The sequence below is a fragment of the Pediculus humanus genome, genomic scaffold (genome assembly GCF_000006295.1).
Source record: "Pediculus humanus corporis 1103172107667 genomic scaffold, whole genome shotgun sequence".
NCBI lineage: Eukaryota > Metazoa > Arthropoda > Insecta > Psocodea > Pediculidae > Pediculus > Pediculus humanus.
Genome location: NW_002987276.1, coordinates 1,341,312 through 1,359,716, shown reverse-complemented (window position 1 = coordinate 1,359,716; position 18,405 = coordinate 1,341,312). Strand labels below are relative to the sequence as shown.

Here is an 18,405-nt window from a genome sequence, read left to right as displayed (position 1 = left end):
GAAGAATGCATTGAAATAATTTCAGGTGCAACAAATAAATTATAACAAAAATTGATTTAAAAATTAAAATTTATTCGTTTAAAAATATATAGAAAAAATTAACGGTCGTTTTATCATCACGTGATAAAAAATTCAATGTATATATAATACATTTACCGACGCCACCGCCGCCGTCGCCGCCGCCGCCGCCATCACTTATGATCGGAATCCTACGGGAAAAACAAGAAGAAAGAAAAAACCGTTAAAAAACGATCATTTGAAATCAAAAAGGAAGGAAAGAGAAAATGGGATTCGATAAATTCTTACGGTTGGATCGCAATCAGCACAATGCCAAGAATATCCTCTCATTTTGGGTGATTTTTTCAACGGGGGATCGAGACATCCAAAATGAAAACTTTTCTGACATTCGTCACACCTACAAAAAAACAAACATTTGCCCATGTGGGAGATGAAAATTCGAAAGATTTTTTTAAAAAAAAAAAATGGAGGGAAAACAATGACTTAATACGAACATGACCTACATGACTAAATTTTTATTGTCGTCGAAATTACCGCAAGTGTCGCACTGAGTGACGACGTTTGGAATTTGCGATTTAAATGGCGTAAAATTAGATTCTTGGTCTTTTATTAAAGGATCCGATTCTATATCGGAAGAAGATGCCACAAACATTTGAGTATTTTCCGACGATACACCTTCACCCATTGGATTGGGTATCGCTTTTATCTGGAAGAAGAAGAAGAACAATAACAATGTCACGTGGTCGTAATCTTTGCCTCCATGCTCGAGAGAGAGAGAGAGAGAGAGAGAGAGAGAAATTTACTTTTATTTTAATCCTTGGAAGATTGTCAATTTTTAAATTTTTTTTCTTCTTCTTGTGTTTTCTCGTTCCTAAAAACTCGGGAGAATATCTTCCCGGATGTTCTTCCTTCTTTCTCTTTTTCTCCCTTTTTATTTTCGACACGGACCATTTCCCCTCGATGAAATCCGATGACGCGTCCGCGACGTTTTTAGAATCTTCTTTACTTCGTCTTAATTTTCTCGGTCCTTCGATATCCTCCATATTTGAATTTCCAGATTCTTGATCGCATTCGGAACATTGCCTGAGTGGGAAATACAAATCCCTCAACAAATCTTTATAAAATTAAAAAAGTGGGCGGGGACAACACTTACCATCCCATGAGTTTCGTCTTTTTGGGCATTCTCGACAGGGGCGGAGTCAGACATCCCAAATGATAATGAAAATGACAGGTATCGCATTTTGCCAGGAGGTGTTGATTGAGATTAGAACGACAAATACCGCATTCGAAAGAAGTTAAAGGAGGAACCTGAAATACATTTTAAGGTATTAGTTTTAAGGTTTTAATTAAGATTAAGGGTTTTTGTTTCCTTCACCTGTTCTTGCTTATTGATAACTTTCGGTTCCGTTTGTAATTGTCCTTTATAATTCGTTCTCGCGATCGGGTAACCGACGCCAGCTTTCAAAGCGGCTGCAGTGGGTACCGACATGGTAGCTGCAACAAAAAAAAAAATGACGTCACGCAACAAGTAAAAGCCAAAACAAAAAAAAAAAAATCGTTTAAAATTTACATAAGGGATGAGATGTTCGGGGTTGATTTACTAAATTTTCCGAAACGACGGGCAAACGTTTGTTGGGAGCCACGAATTGAACAAACGAGTGAAACTTTTCCAAAATCTTTTTCAATTTGACGTTGAAATTTTCAACCTCTTGTTTATTCATCAATGCCTGATCGTACCTGAACCAACAAACGAACGATTGAAATAAAAACAAAATTAAAAACGTGCCACGACAAAATTCAATGAGAATTAAAATATTTATTTTATTATTACTTTTTCTTCAAATCTTCTTGTTCTCCCGACAATTTTCCATTTTCCAACAGGAGATTTTCCAAATTTTTTTTCATTGCCGGAATCCGATTGTTTCTGTCTAAAAAATAACCCGTGAATTCGTAACTGTAACAAAAAAAAATTTGAATGCGACTCGACTACTTTCTTATCGGGAAAAATTAAAAAAAAAGTGTACCAATCGATACCTGAAAGCGGGAGGTACGTGCCATTTTTTATTAATATCTGTCAAAACTGCCACTCGACTTTCTTTGGCTTCCAATGCATCCGAATCGATACCCATGAGTTCGGCTTTTCTCCATAGTTCCCTACATACGGAAGCACTCGTCGTGAGTAATCGAGGCATTTTTTGCGTCGGAACTAAACAATAATAATAATAATAATAATAATAATAATAATTTGTAAGCATTTGTGGCAACAAGTCGACTATAATTACCCCAAGGAGTTGGTGAATTTTTTTTTAACGCCAAATATTTGGCCCTTTTTTTTGCTAGTTTTCGTTGTACTCTTAGTGCTTCCGCGGTCGCGTTAGACTTTTCACCGTCCGAATTATCGCATGTTTTTTTTTTAGTCTTGTATTGCATGACAATATAATTTCGTTTCCTTCGTTTCATCAAAGTTTTATCCGTATGTAATTTACAATGAGCATAAAAAGGATCTGCTTGATCAACTTCTTCGGAGTGAGCTTCCGAAAGTAATCCTTCTCTTTGAGCACTAAATAATAATAATAATAATACTTTATTATGCACTCGATACCTTTTTTTTCGTATTTACTATATTCGATTTCCGTACCAAGTTACGTGGAAATAAGTTCTGCACATTCCGGCATCACAACCGATATTTATTCCCGTGCTGGCTAATCTGTGATCTTCGCACAAAACGCATGATTTGGCTCCCCATTTGCTGTAGGGCATTTCGAAGAGAGTGACGTTCGTTAAACCTTCGACTTCACCGAAAGCAACTCCGGGAACGTATAAAGCACAAACCAAATGAACCCATCTTCCAACATCTGTCGCTTTAAAAATTCCACCTACAATTAACAATTTAGTGATTGAAAAAACAAGCCCCCAACTATTTTCTCGGTGACGTAATTTACTGCTTACCCTTATTGGGACATAATTCGCAAGATGGATTTACCACTCCTGCCCTGCATGCTTCGCAAAACCAAGGTTCGGTCGGACAAAGAGATTCGGAACTGCTGACGCTTAAAGAATCGGAAATACCGTAACAACCTTCGTGAACGGTAACCCCACAGGAATCGCATTCGACTATTTCGTTTATGTGATCGCTTTTGTCTCCCAAACAAGCGCAACATATCATAACACCCTCGGCTGCTTTTAATAATTTATTTTCAACCTAAAAACGAAAACCATTTTGAATTAAGAATCATTTAAGTATTCAAAAAAAAAATTAATTTTCAATTACTTGGTGCGGTTCTACTTTTTCCAATAAATCTCGAAGGCTTTTTTCCGTTTTAACTTCTGATTTATTTATTAAATTCAAATCGTTTGAAATTACATCTTTTTTTTCACATTCCTCTTCTTCCTCCTCGTCTTCTTCATCATCATCATCATCATCATCATCACTTAAAGAACTTTTGTCCGTACCTGAAAGAAAATTATAAAAAGTTATAAAACTTGGCAGTATTCTTTATCAAAAAAAAAAAAAAATTCAAAACAATAGAGTATTATTATTATTATTAAAAAAAATTAAGTGTTATTAAATAATTATTTTGTAAAAAAAAATGATATTTAAATATTTAAACGAAGACGGGGATGAAATTGTTGTGGTCCGAGAGGGTTGTAAATGTTTTAAAGAAAGGTTAAAAATTGTTTTTAAATAACTATGATAAAAAAAAAAAAAAAATAATTATCACTTATCATTTACCAGAAACTATTAATGACATTTATTTACATTTATTATAATAATAATAATAATTATAAAACAAAATATTATTATTAGTAAGTATTATTATTAAACAGTTAGTCGAATGAATTATAATTCGAACAAAATTAGTCAAAAAACCTGAGCCTTTACCACTTGAATAAAAGTAGTCAAAAAACCTGAACCTTTACCACTCGAACAAAAGTAGTCAAAAAACCTGAACCTTTACCCCATTCAAACAAATTTTCAACTTACCATTTTCATCATCAGTAACTGAAGAATCATCATCATCATCACTTCCTTGATGTATATCATCAATATTAAAATCACTATCATCGGAGCTTTCTCCGAATTCAAGGTCCAAAAGGGGTTGGGAGGGTGGTTTTATTTTTCGTTTTGATGGCTCTCTTTCATCTGTACGTATAAAAAAAATAAATACATTAATTTAATAATTTCAGGAAACACATTTTTCGAACTAGAGTCAAAGCATTTTGTTTTGTTTGGGAAAGATATTCATGGCATACAGGCTTGTATTTAATTGTTTTTATAACTGTTTTTTTCGAAATTGTAAAATATGCTATTGTAATATCAATTTGTCTTGGGAGTACACCATCAGGCATTCAAGTCTTTTATTTGTTTCCCATATTTCATATAATTAATTTCACTGAACTACTCTGTTATTTGGTATTCTCTTTTTTATTGTTGGTATGTATGTATGTATGTATTGTCTAATTCTTAGTTCTTAAACTCGAAAAAAAAAAAAAAAAACAAATTCATCAAATGAATTATTATTATTATTATTATAATTAACCTTGTTTTACAGATTGGAATAATGTATGGTAATTTAAAATTAATAAAAGCATATCCTTGGGGCCTACTCGTATGTTATTTATATTTAGCAATATATATAATATATTTGCTTATTAATGGAGAAAGATTATTAAAAGCATCAATATGGCATAGATATGGAATGCGTTTTAAAAGTTCTCCCAATCAAAACACAATTTATTTTAAATATCAAATTTTTTTTTATTTTAGCTTGCTCAGTTTAGAAGTTTTATTAGTTATATTTACAACATATATGATAATATTAGCATTATCATGTATCGATGCGCTAGAAGATGATATTGAAAATGTTAATCAGGATTTATAAAAAATAAAAAGCAACCATGAGTTTCCATATTCTTATTAAAATTAAAAAATTAACTAAATTATGTTTTATTAACTAAATTATTTTTATGTTTTCAAGTAATTCACTAAAAAAAAAACCGAATATATATATGAAAATGAGTACTTTTTGAAGCAAGCAATTCTTCTTTTCCCAATATAAAATATATTTATTATCTGATTAAGGTTAATAATAACAATAATTATTTTAAAGTTATGATAAATTTAAATATTTTATAATAATTATTATATTAAAATTCGTTATTCGATAATCAAAAATAGTATTAATAATTCGTTTTTTTTTTTTTTTTTTTTTTTCAAAAATACTTTTAAAAAAATTAAATTTTTTAAAAAACTTTGATAAATTATTTTTTTAATATTTCAAATATATTTTTAATATATATATATGATATATATATAATATAAATCAGTGTAAAAATATAATAATTTATAATAACTTACAAGAAGACATGATAATTTTTTAGTTGATAAATTCTTTTTTAAAAAAAATTATGGAAACGAATATAATATACATAGTTATGTGAACCATCAACTTTGTGAACTTTCCACCGCCTTCTATCATTCCCGCGCGTTCTCGAATAAAATTCCGCCATAAAAACGTCCGTTAAAAGTTTTTAGCAGATACTTTCAATCAACAACTTGAATCAATTAAAATTTTTTGTTATGACAACCGTTCAATTATTAAAGCGAACATGGCTGAAAATCAAAAAATATCAGATAATGTTGATGAAAAAAATATAAAAAAAAGAAAAAGTTATGTGAAAATTATTTGCTTAGGAGATAGTGCAGTAGGAAAATCAAAGTAGGTAATTATTAATAATATATAAGGGTTGTAATGCTGCTCTTAAAATAAAAAAAAAAATGTAAATTCCATTTTGAATTCATCATTTTTAAAATAATCATTCGTTAAATATATATTTACTGGGTTAAAAAAAACAATTATCGAAGAAACATCGAATTTTTTTACATGATAATTATCGATTTTTGAATTTTTTTCATTTGAATCATGATTCAATAACGGATTTTATTCACACAATGGAAATATTGGCAATTTTTTTTTTTAGGTTGGTAGAAAGGTTTCTTTTAGATAATTATAAACCTCAACAAATCTCAACTTATGCTGTACAACTCTATCGTTATGAGACAACGGTTAATAAGGAAACAATATCAGTAGAATTTTGGGACACTGCAGGACAAGAAATGTTTCAGTCGATTCATCCTTCCTACTATCACGAAGCCAACAGTTGTATTCTCGTTTTTGATGTGACAAGAAAAATAACATATAAAAATCTTCCTAAATGGTTAAAAGAACTAAGAGTGTTTCGTCCAAACATTCCAGTATTATGTGCAGCAAATAAAATAGATGGTTAGTAACAATCAATCAATCAATCAATCAATCACAATTTAACTATGGATAAATTATTCTTTTGAAATTCCTTACACAGAATAATAATTGATAATAATATTTAATTTAATTTTAGCCAATATGGAATCGACACAAATGTCATATGCATTCCCACAAAAAAATAATTTTCCTTTTTATTATGTATCGGCAAGCAATGGTACAAACGTTGTTTGTTTATTTAAAGATGCAATCGAAGCTGCTGTTAATTCTAAAAAAGATTCAAAAGATATCACAGATCAAATATTAGAGGAACTTGAAAGACTGTAGATTGTAATGTAAGACTTTTCATTTATTTTCATTTATTTTTTTTTTTTTTTTTGATATAAATAAAATAAAAAATTTCAAATAAAAAAAAACAATTATTTTTATATTATAAAAAAAAAAAAAAAAAAATTGTATAATTACAAAAGTAAAATTTTTGGTTTCGATATTGAAAACATTAATAATAATAATAATAATATTCAAGGTATAAAAAAAAAAACTTAACATGATTCTTATAACCGTCAACATTTTTTTTTTTAATAACTGTATCGACTAGTTTTGTTCTTATTTTTTGTTCAAAGTTTTCATAATTAATAATAATAATAATAATAATAAATGTTAGTTAAAATTATTTTTTTAATACAATAAGGATATGTTTTATAAATTTACATAAATTCTTACAATCAAAAAAAAACAATTTTTAACAAATAATCAAAACGAATAAAAATAATGGGGAGGCGGGGCGGGGGCGGAGGAAATCGTTAAAACGACAGACGACGCTCGAAACAATATTTATTATTATTATTATTATTATTATTTACGACACGCGCGACAAATATCAATAATGAAGTTTTTGCTTACATGAGTTTCATGAGGTAATTACATATATATTAAAGTAAACTTGAAGAGATCGCAAATATTATTCTTTCGTCGTTCATGAAATTCAACGTTTTTTTACCGAATTTATTTAAATGGGGGGAGAGGTCGTTGAACTTTGTTACGTCACGATGATGATCCATGTTATTTAAAAAAAAACAAAAAAATATCGATTGAGCAAAACTTTACAAGTATTGAAAATAATAACAAAAAAAAAAAAAAAAATTACAATGTTAGGATAATTTGACTAGATTTTTAGAAGAAAAAAGGAAGGAACGTCTTAATAACGTTTTTTTGTCTTAAAATAATCCCATTTTTGTGTGTGACGTCATTAGAGTTGACTCACGAGAGGAACATCTTGCGGTACGCGGGCGCAATTGATTTGCAACGAAGAAGCGACTAGATTATTTTCACTTGTAATAAAAACAAATAAACGCGAGCGAGTGAGATAAAAGATATAAATAATAATAATAATAATAATAATAATAATTCATTCATTTGACTTGTTGCATAAAAAATTACCTCGCGATTAAAGTTTCCAAAGCTCCTTCGGGACCCGATAATACGTCACCGGCACCTTTTGACGATCTCTTTAGTGTCGGCGTTAATCCGGCTCTTCTCGCTCTTTCCGTTTCCTGTTTGATTATTATTTCGCTCGTGATGAAAGCTTCCCTTCTGATTTTGTCTTTAAGGTAACCGGGTATGCTAGGAACGCACCACTGCACCAGCAATATAACCAAAACTACAGCATTCTGTAAAAGAATGGTTTTTTCCAAAATTAATTCCTGATTGTTTCTTTTGTTTTTTTTTTTTTTTTTTTTTTTTCAGGTACGATTAATTTTATTCTTTAAATTAAATTTAAAAAAAAAAAAAAACAAAATGATAAATAATACCTCGAAGACGACGACGAATGCCAATCGTGCCGCAAGAACGTGCCAATACGTGGAAGTGGTCGAATAAGGTTTTTCCTGCCACGGTCCCTGCCTATAATCCGGATACCTACAAATCAAAAATTTACTTTTATGAAATAATTCCAATCGTTTTCGAATGCGAAACTCGTAGAATCATTACGGACCTACAATAAGATATGTTATAGACTGTATTTTGGGGAGCCGATTCTTTGGGAAATTCAGTCACGTCAAAATACGACAGCGAATGATTTAAATACCCGTCCAACGATTTATTTACATTCACGTGTAGTACGTATACGAGCCGTGGTATGAATTCTGATGTAAATGCTATTATGAAACCCTGAAAAACAACGAGACATTGGTACACTCATTTAAATTTAAATTCTAAAAAAAATAAAAAAAAATGTATAAAAATCTTTTGATTACGTTTGTTATAATAGCAAGTCGTCCGATGGAATTTAATATTTTAAACCAAACTCCGATGTCTCGAACTCTTTGAGTTACGGGTCGTCTGTAAAAGGTCAACAATTTTTTCGCGTCCAATCTCATTTCGAATACGTTATTGATGAGAGCGAAAAATGGTGCGAGAGGAAAAGCCGCCACGAATATCGTTACGAATCCGTATTGCAAAACTGCAGGAAGAAAAAAAAAAGAAAAAATGGTAAGTTGCATATATACGAGTTTGACAAAAAAAAAAAAAAAAATTTTTTGGGGCCATACCCATTTCTAAATATTCCGGAAAAAGACCTCTCGGACCCCATTGAATGAGTTTGAAATCTTTTAGCCACTGCCAAGCTCCTTTAATGGATGTTTTACCCCTCAATTCCGTTCTCAGCCAACGTAAATTTAACCATTTAAAAAAAAGAGGGAAGAGCATTTCTAAAATTGTGTTTGCCGCTTGTTTTCCAACCATGATAATGGCCAACTGAATACATAATTCCATCAAACATCCTCCTGGACCACACTGGAAAAGATCGGATCTTAACGTGAGTTAATAATATCTTTTTTTTTTTTTTTTTGTTAAATTTATCTCACCTCTTCTTGTCGGTAACCGAACAAACGATTGTAATTTCCCGGATATCCGATAAATTTCCCTTTGAAAAAAGCTATGTAAAATATGGAAGCGTAATAATTAACGAATTGAAGTAAATATATTTTCAACGTTAACGAATCGTCAAATTCCGTTTGAGTACGTAGAAATTCCAACTCCGTTAAACATTCAGCCAACCAAGAATAAATCTACCAAAAAAAATAATATTTATGTCGCCGTATTGGTTAGAAATTGAGGATTAAAAAAAAAAAAAAAAAAAAATTTTACTTACCCAATTGAAAATAAAAATACAAAATAAATTAATGGTGGCAGCCGTTGCGGTCGTGAATAAAATTGCATAACTCGTGATAACGGAATCTCCGTAAACGCTCAGAGCAGCAAGAAGAGACATTCGATACAAGACAACGCCCAAAACTGCAGCAACGGCCATTGCAACCTTAGGAATGAATGACTTTAGTACTTTTGAAATAAAAAACAAGTTACATGAGGGGGAAAAGAAAATAACAACCAACCAATAAAAGAACGATGGAAAAGCTAAGCATCGTGGCTGGAAATCGTACTTTCCAAAAAGGCACATACGGTTCCATCGTATTTGTAACAACGTTAACGTGTTTCTTTTCGACGTGTGCCAACCTTGCCAAATATTCAGGTCTAGGATGTTCTTCGTTGATATCGAAACCGGTCAAATCCCATCGATGTGTTATCTCAGCCGAATACCTTTTCCAAAGTTCGAGGAACATAGCCGCTGTTGTTGTTTACACACAGACACCATTAAATAAATTTTATTTCGTTCGTTCAATCGTATATACAACATAATGTTCGGTCGACATAAAAAAAAATGTTGGTTCCGATAACACACACACGCACACACCTTATTATTTACAAATAATTTTGTTAGTGATTATAAAATTTGTGAGCTAAAAAATTTGTTAGTGATGTAAAACAATAGTAATTTTTTTTTTTAAACTATCGATTTGTTGTGTTCATAAATTAAATTTAAAACGAAAAAAAGGGAAAAACTCACCCCAGAAAGACATAAAAATTGCAAAAAAAACTGTGGAGGGATTATCAATGAGATAAGTTACTCTAGCGTGCAAACAAGTTTCGGATAAATCCCAATAATCGCAAAAAAAATCACATAGAGGACACATTTTTATTTTTAATTGATTTTCACATATATCTTGGCTAAAACGAACAAAAAAAAAAACATGGCGTATATTGAACTAACAAATGATTTTACTATAAAGTGCGATAATAATAATAATAAAGCAAATGGAAAACTCACCTAGGTTGATTTTGATAAATAGTGCAACAGCTATAAATAAAGCAAACAAGGCCTACAATACTAGCAGGAACTAACATGTGAGTATAAAATCCCAACCAGGCAAAATACAATGCTATTTTAACTCCGAAATAGTCTTTTACGTAATCTAAAGGTTGATAACGGTAAAACCTTTTTATGCTTCCCCATTCGTTGAATAAAGTGTATCGCATGCTTCCGGGTGTATTTAAATCTCCCTAAAATTTTTTAAAAAATAAAAGCAAATAAAACCTATCGCTACCATTATTAATATTATTATTATTTAAAATATAAGTTAAGCTGTAATAATAATAATAATAATAATAATAAACGACGTGTAATACTTTTTTTGCAAAGTGTATCTATGTATGTACTCTCTGTGACAAAAAAAAAATGAATTAAAATAATAATAATAATAATTGAATTTGTTTTTTCTAAACAGATAAATCAAGAAGCAAATGCAATTTAAAAAGAAAAAAATAAATAAATAAATAAAAACCAATTGTGTGTGAACTGACATCATGCAATGGATAAGCTGCCCTGTAGACATTTTCATTAATTAACCTTTCTATTCCGAATGCAAATTCATTACTGTCGTCGAGAGAAAATCTCTGTCTGTCTAAAATAAATTGCACGATACGTGAATGAATGGCTGGTGTGAAAAAACCAGGTGAATTGACGTCGAACCTGAAATGTGAAGATTTACCAAAAAAAAAAAAAAACAATCAACAATAGAAAACGGATCAATTTTCAATGTGACGTCACGTGAGTTTTTTTTTTATTTTTTCTCTTTTGTTTTTTCTTAGGCATATTTAAAAATACTCACAGGTATTCTTTGTCTCGACTATAAACTGCTGTAAATCTATGACTTTTCCTAGGAAATATTTTTTTATCTACGTATATGTGTTTTAATACAGAGTAAATACTTGCATTGCATTTGTCGAAAAATGAATTTGTTCTATCGTGAACACCTTGAAATTCAGGTATCTAACAAGACAAGAAAAATTTCTGTATATCATAACTTTAAACAGGTTAAACCCCAATATTTAAAATTTACCTTTTTCGAAAGAAACATTGTTGCATGAAGTATAGGATTTAATTTTTGATCTTTATTTATAGTACACAAATCCTAAAAATAATAATTAATATTAATCTTTGGTTAAAAATAATGATTTCGAGTAAGAAAGTTATAATTACCTCTTTCATAGGCATTCTTAATTTTAATATTTCGCTATATCTTCTTAAAACTTGAAGGGGTGCATGAATTTTAATAAAATTAAGTCCATCAACTTCATTTTCATATTCTAAATCTAAACCTTCACCTCTCAAATTATCTTCGAAAATCTATATATTAATAAAAATGGAGATGATGAGATTAAACTAGATGAGATGAGAGTAGATGAATTTTTTTAGATCTTACCTGTCTTTTTTCTACATTTATTTTATCTAAGGATCTAGGTTGAAATTTATCCCAAACCAATACATAATCAATACTTCTATAGCCATCTTTAAAAAAAGAAGATGATCTTTCGTTACTATCATCTTGGATCTTAAATAAACGGAAAAAGAAAAGAAATGAGAAACTCTTTTATATATATTTTTAATGTGAAAAATAATATTCACCAACCTCGCAATTTGCATTCGATGTCGATGGTGGTATACTTAAAAGAGGATTACTAAATGAATTTTTTTTTCTTAATTTCGGCTCCCAAAAAATGTTATTCTCAGTATCGCTATGATTATTTGAATCTAAAGAATTATGTACTTGTTCTGGCAAATGACATTTTGTTTCATTTAACACAAATTCTTCATGTTTTTTGCTTTCGCTCATTATTCCTCCCCTTTTTCTTTATTTTGAAATTTTCATTTACACAAAAACCTATAAAATATTAACCTAAAAATAAAATTTAAGGAATAAATGCATCATCATCATCATCATTTTAATGAATTTTAAATAAGGAAATATAGTTTTATTCAAAGTTTTTTTTTATGCTGTGAAAAAAATGGGGAAATCTATTAAAATTTTTATGTTACCTTGTCCATATTGAGAATCGAGTTTTCCTAAATTTGAAAATAACGGTTTTTTTTTTTTTTTTGGATAATTAAACGAATAGAATAATACACTTAATAAAGATGATGATAATAATAATAATTTATATTTCTTTCTTCATTATAAATAACTCATGCAAGACAAACTTGATAAATTGAATACATAAAGTATAGAAATATAATACCAGCACATATATATTTGAGTAGAAATAAGTTAATAATTAATAAATGATTAAAAAATACGTTAGAATATTAATAAAATTTAAAAACTATAACCAAAAAAAAAAAAATTCATTATCTAAATTTAATATCATCAATGATGTAATAACTAAAAAAATTTAAATATTTAAATAGTGATAAAATGTAAGAGAAAAATAAATATTGCGTGAAACATAATTTAATTTAAAAAAAACGGTTAAATTTTTTAAAAATATTAATTAAAACATACGAACCTAAATTTTAATACATATCGGAGGTTGACTGACGGTAATAAAAGTACTCCGGACATTTACACACAATTAACTTGTGTACCTTTTACGATAAACTTTTTGTCTTCTGCTAATTAACTTTACTTGTCAGTTATACTTGCAAAAATCTATTTGGGGGCTCAAGTTTACCGGCATTTATTATTTTTATTCAAATTATAAATGTTAAAATGTAAGTTTTATTTAATGGCAAGGAAATTGATTTAGAGATTTTTTCAAAAGCTTCAAATTGTCACAAATAAAATTATTGTTTTTATTTCTCATTTAAAAAAAGAATTGTTTCAATTTTCTTTTTTTTCAGGCAAATTTTATTTTCAATATTACAAATAATATTTTTTTTAATATGCAGTGTTTGTTTATGGCTTTTAATTGCAATTCCAGTTATATTTACATATTATAGATTTGTAAGTTATTTTTACATTTACAATAAAAAAGACTTGTTAATAAAAATATTTTTACACATGCATAAAATTCTATTTTAGAAATTTTATAAGAAAACTAAAAATTCAACATTGCATATTGGTATTTTTCATCCCTATTGCAACGATGGAGGAGGAGGAGAAAGAGTTTTGTGGGCAGCTGTGAAAAACATTTTCGAAAAGTTTGTATATTTAATTACAACTAATTTTAACAAATTCAATGACATTCATACAATAATTCAATTTTTTCTTTAAAACCTAAAGATAATATATGTAATTAATTTTTTAAAGTTGTATTTCAGGTACCCTAAAACAAACATTGTTGTTTACACTGGAGATGTCGAATATTCACCAGAAGAAATACTATCAAAAGTACAACAAAGATTTAATTTAAATTTTCAAGGAAAATTAGAGTTTGCTTATTTAAATCACAGAAAATGGATCGAACCAGTAAAATACCCTTATTTTACTTTACTCGGACAATCGTTGGGGTCCATTTTTTTAGGTATGGAAGCCCTCTCGCTCCATCAGCCAGGTACACTTTTTAAATCTCTTAATTTTTTCTAATAATGATAATATTTTATTATACTAACATCATTTTTTTAAAAGATTTATTCATAGATACCATGGGCTATGCATTTACCTATCCTTTATTTAAATACATTGGACATTGTAAGATAGCGACATACACTCATTATCCTACGATAACCACGGACATGTTAAAAATTGTTTCAAAACGAGTTTCTACTTATAATAATAGGCAATTTGTAGCGAAATCTCCTTTTTTAACTGGTGGAAAATTAATTTATTATAAAATATTTGCATGGGTAAGTAAAAAAAGTCCTAACAATGTAATGAATAAGTATTGTGAACTTGTATTAATTATTTTAGCTTTATGGCATGGTAGGAAGAACTGCAGATATAGTTATGGTAAATTCCACTTGGACTGAACAACACATAAATGAACTCTGGCAACAACCCATGTCGACTCATTGCGTTTATCCTCCTTGTGCTATTGAAAATTTAATCAGCATACCGAGAGATAATGTAGATCAAAAAGGTTTAATTAAAATTTTGTCCATCGGACAATTCAGACCGGAAAAAAATCATCCTTTACAACTGAGAGCTTTGTATCAGCTCAGAGGATTGATATCGGAAGAGCTTTGGAACAGGGTAATAAACATTTTTTACAATATAAATTGAAAAAGAAATTGATAAATTATAATCTTTTTTTTTTTCATGCTCGTAATTGTTTTGTTCCCAGGTTCAGTTGGTTTTGGTTGGTGGTTGTAGAAATGCAGAAGACAAAAGAAGAGTTAAAGATATGGAAGATTTATGTAAACACTTATCGTTGGAAAATAATGTTGTTTTTAAATTAAACATACCATACTCGGAATTGTTGAAAGAATTGACAGAATCCACAATTGGTCTTCATGCAATGTGGAATGAACACTTTGGAATAGGTTATTTGTAATTCAAAATTTTACTCGAATGAATTAATAACATGTTAAAAAAAAAAAAAAAACTTTTTTTTTTCAGGTGTCGTAGAATGCATGGCTGCAGGATTAATAATGGTCGCTCACAAATCCGGTGGTCCTAAAACGGATATCATAATCGAAACCGAAGATAGTAGAACAGGATTTTTAGCCGTGGACGATGATGAATACGCTCAAGTTTTAGCATTTATATTACAAATGTCACAAAAGCAGAAAGAAAAAATCATATTGGCAGCAAGGTAAGAATTAATCACTTTATTATTATTATTATTATATATTAAATAGTAGTGATGATGTAGTAGTAAAGGATTCTTTTTTTTTTTTTTTTTTTTTTTTTTTTTTATTCAAGATCATCCGTTCAAAGGTTTTCCGAAAAAGAATTTGGAAAACAATTTTTAAGAATAATGGATCCTTTATTAAAAAACGTGAATCACTCAATGTAAGAAAAACCAAATATATAATATTTTTAAATTAAAATTATAAATTAATTATTTTTGTCAAAATACGCAGGAAAACGGTTATTTAAAAATCGATTTAAAGGTTAGTTTTTTTTTTTTTTTCTTTTTTGAACGTAACCGAAAAAATTAAATGCTTAAATTTTTTTTTTTTTTTTATAAATACATCAAAAAAACATTTTTATCATTTAAATATGGTAAATAAAATAATTCAAATTTATTTTCCCAATAAAATTTTTCTAGTGGCGCCAAAATTTTGTCCCGATTGATTGGCACCCCTGTTGGTACCAGCTTGCAAGCCTATAATAGCTTCACCGGCTCTTAATTGTTCTTCCGAGAAGTCGCGTTTATTTTCTTCACTCGGACGAGGGCCTAAAAATGGTCCGCGCCATTCCGGATGTTTGTAAGCCTAAAAAAAATTTATATTCATTTTATTTTAATTCGGTTTTTACGATATAAAAACAAAATGGAGACTCACGGTTCGGCCCAAAGCAAATATTGTCATTGTGACTTGTGCAATATTTTTCTTTTCCCAAAGATCGACCGTTTGAAAAAGATCAACGTCGGGAACTCCATATTTAACGCAAGCTTTTTGAAATCTAAGTAAATTTTAATTAATATATTATATTAATTAATTAAAATATTTATTAAAATGAGAATCGCCTTTAATAATTTTAACGGTTTTTTTTTTAAATTTTAAACTTTGTTATTTTTAAATATTTATAATGACATCAATCAGTTAATTATTTCTTTTTAAACTGATTTCGAAATTCGTTAAATGTTTTTTTTTTTTTTTTTTAAATTCTAAAATAAAATTTTATGGGCGGTAATAAAAAAAAAAAAAAATAATCTCTGACATTTCAAATGACGTTCTAAATCGTTAAACGTTTCGTTATTTTTAAGTCACCGCCCTTTATTACGATCGGAAATTTACATCAGATTTTATTTAAAAAAAAAAAAAACGGTTACGAAAAAATAATTATAAATAAATTTAAAAATAAATACAAATAATAATAATAATAATAATTTTGTGTAATGGAGAAGGAGGAGGAAAAAAAAGAGGGAGAAAGAGAGAGTGGGAGAGAGAGAGAGAGAGAAAAAAGAAGAAAGTAAAGATATATAGAGCGGCCAGTAGGGCAATTTAATTCTACATAAGCGAAACATAAAAATAATTTAACAACGAAGGGGCTACGTTTTGAGGAAGGGGGAGTCGTTATAGTTTGAGACGACGGAAGAACCGCACGGGTCGGGACGGTGGGCAAACGGGCGTTCCCGAGAGAGAGAGCTGTGTCGGTCGTAACGTCCGACGTTAGCCCCTCTTGTTACCAGGAAAACATAAAGTTCAAGAGATTATGTTGCTTAAGAAGTTGTTGTTTATCACTAGAAAATGTAAAATGACTTTTTTAACCAACGTTAATATAAATATCTCTTACCGTCTTTTTATAATTCCCAATGATATTTATAAAGGTGGGTGCATTTGAAATCTAATATCCATGTTATTTATCACGTTTAAAAATAAATTTTTTTTTCTTATATATATATCTATTAAAACTTATTTATTTATAATTTTAATAAAATAATATAATAATAATTATATAACGTTATATTTTTATTTAAAAAAAAATTATTTGTTATCGCTCCAAAATAAATATTTAACTTATGCCAAAAAAAAAAAAAATTTATTTATTTATTTATTTATATTATGAAAGAGTTTAAACGAAAAAAAAAAGCAATTTATTTATATTAATATACTCTTAAAATAGGGGAGAAAATAAATAAATAAATACTTACTGACTCAAATTATCCATAAATTTATAATCACCTCCGGAATAATTAATTTTGGAAATGATTCCAGGTTGTAATTTATTCATGAGCCTGCAAAGGAAGACACCATCTCTGAGTACATCTTCGTAAGCATAACCTGGAGGAAATCTTTCACCAACGACTTGTTCGATCCATTCTTGTGCTTCCCTCTCTTGTTCAGGTTCTCGTTTTCCAGCAACCTTAATTACCGAAAAAAAAAATTTTACAATTAATATGTAATAATAAAAAAAAAAAAATTTTGACATTGTCATTTCATTTTTAAAATTAAAACGTTTTAAAAATCTTTAACGAAAATTAAAATTTACTCGAGAGTTTGTATCTTATGTTTATTTTTTATATATATATTTATTTATTAAAAAAAAAAACGTTACATGTTTTTTATTTTTTTTTTTTTTTTTTTAGAGCAGACGCAATTTTTATTTTTGGATCTTACGTTTGAAAATTTGAAATATAAGAATATTTATTCGGTATTTTTCATTCTGTTTCATTCTGAATTTTATTTAAACGGAATAGAAAAAAAAAAAAAAAAATTTAAGCAAAAAGTTTATTCTACTGCCACTGTTGCTTGTTTTTTTATTTCAAATTTTTTTGGTTCAAATTTTAATTGTTTAAAGTTTTTTTTTTTCTTATTCTCACGTCAAAATGCCGGTAAGTTTTTTTTATTATTATTATTTTTTTCCTAAATAAATAAATTATTAATATGTAATAACTTTTATTATTATTATTATTATTGTTTAAAATTGTCAAAAAAATTTTTATTAATCATTTTATTAAAAATATTTAAAATTTTTAATTCTTTGTTTTTTGTTTTTAGAAATTATTTTTTTATGCTTTCTTTTTTAAACTTTTTATAATTTTTTATTTTTTATAAACTTATTATTATTATTATTATTATTATTATTATTATTATTATTATTATTATTATTATTATTATTATTATTATTATTATTGATGGATTTTAAATTTAAATCGGAAATTGTTACTATCGATGATTATTAGTAGGGAAAATTATTTAATTTTTTTTAAATTTTTTTTTTCCCCCTTGGTAAATTCCAATTGTTCAATTTTTTTTTTATTTAAACATTATTTACAATTGTTTAATTAAATTCATTCATTCATTCATTCATTAAGAAAAAAAATTCTTTTTATTTAATTTTTTAAAATAATTTTTTAAGTTGTTTAAAAAAAAAAAAAAAAAAAAACACTTTAAAGTTCA

General features: G+C 28.2%; 5 protein-coding genes across 5 annotated transcripts in view; 2 read left to right on the top strand and 3 right to left on the bottom strand.

Moving 5' to 3' along the window:
- Positions 1 to 191: 191 nt before the first annotated feature.
- On the bottom strand, positions 192 to 4,368 carry Phum_PHUM288570 (PHD finger protein, putative; the record flags this gene model as incomplete). Its single annotated transcript, XM_002426943.1, has 15 exons — positions 192 to 209; positions 307 to 415; positions 522 to 724; positions 822 to 1,101; positions 1,172 to 1,326; positions 1,394 to 1,512; positions 1,589 to 1,755; positions 1,850 to 1,972; positions 2,053 to 2,224; positions 2,301 to 2,578; positions 2,657 to 2,894; positions 2,968 to 3,220; positions 3,290 to 3,471; positions 4,004 to 4,155; positions 4,214 to 4,368. The coding sequence occupies 15 exons, from the start codon at positions 4,366 to 4,368 to the stop codon at positions 192 to 194; spliced, it is 2,604 nt and encodes an 867-aa protein (XP_002426988.1).
- A 1,260-nt stretch (positions 4,369 to 5,628) lies between these two features.
- Positions 5,629 to 6,608, top strand: Phum_PHUM288560 (GTP-binding nuclear protein RAN1, putative; the record flags this gene model as incomplete). The annotated part of the gene is made up of 3 exons (XM_002426942.1): positions 5,629 to 5,738; positions 6,001 to 6,302; positions 6,418 to 6,608. 3 exons carry the CDS (start codon positions 5,629 to 5,631, stop codon positions 6,606 to 6,608), a joined length of 603 nt encoding a protein of 200 aa, XP_002426987.1.
- A 922-nt stretch (positions 6,609 to 7,530) lies between these two features.
- Positions 7,531 to 12,292, bottom strand: Phum_PHUM288550 (transmembrane protein 16E, putative; the record flags this gene model as incomplete). The annotated part of the gene is made up of 16 exons (XM_002426941.1): positions 7,531 to 7,612; positions 7,722 to 7,951; positions 8,093 to 8,198; positions 8,275 to 8,450; positions 8,537 to 8,742; positions 8,831 to 9,074; positions 9,146 to 9,349; positions 9,433 to 9,597; positions 9,674 to 9,906; positions 10,186 to 10,346; positions 10,447 to 10,679; positions 10,980 to 11,148; positions 11,288 to 11,448; positions 11,659 to 11,805; positions 11,882 to 12,010; positions 12,089 to 12,292. 16 exons carry the CDS (start codon positions 12,290 to 12,292, stop codon positions 7,531 to 7,533), a joined length of 2,850 nt encoding a protein of 949 aa, XP_002426986.1.
- A 172-nt stretch (positions 12,293 to 12,464) lies between these two features.
- Phum_PHUM288540 (glycosyl transferase, putative) lies at positions 12,465 to 15,353 on the top strand (the record flags this gene model as incomplete). Its single annotated transcript, XM_002426940.1, has 9 exons — positions 12,465 to 12,490; positions 13,297 to 13,399; positions 13,478 to 13,596; positions 13,717 to 13,949; positions 14,024 to 14,241; positions 14,306 to 14,587; positions 14,679 to 14,877; positions 14,954 to 15,149; positions 15,260 to 15,353. 9 exons carry the CDS (start codon positions 12,465 to 12,467, stop codon positions 15,351 to 15,353), a joined length of 1,470 nt encoding a protein of 489 aa, XP_002426985.1.
- A 229-nt stretch (positions 15,354 to 15,582) lies between these two features.
- Positions 15,583 to 18,405, bottom strand: part of Phum_PHUM288420 (Muscle-specific protein, putative) — a gene marked incomplete at both ends in the record, with an annotated part of 5,340 nt that continues 2,517 nt past the window's right edge. Inside the window, 3 exons of the mRNA XM_002426938.1 lie at positions 15,583 to 15,774; positions 15,844 to 15,964; positions 17,157 to 17,368. Coding sequence (XP_002426983.1) covers positions 15,583 to 15,774; positions 15,844 to 15,964; positions 17,157 to 17,368 — 525 coding nt within the window. The remainder of the gene's footprint in view (positions 15,775 to 15,843; positions 15,965 to 17,156; positions 17,369 to 18,405) is intronic.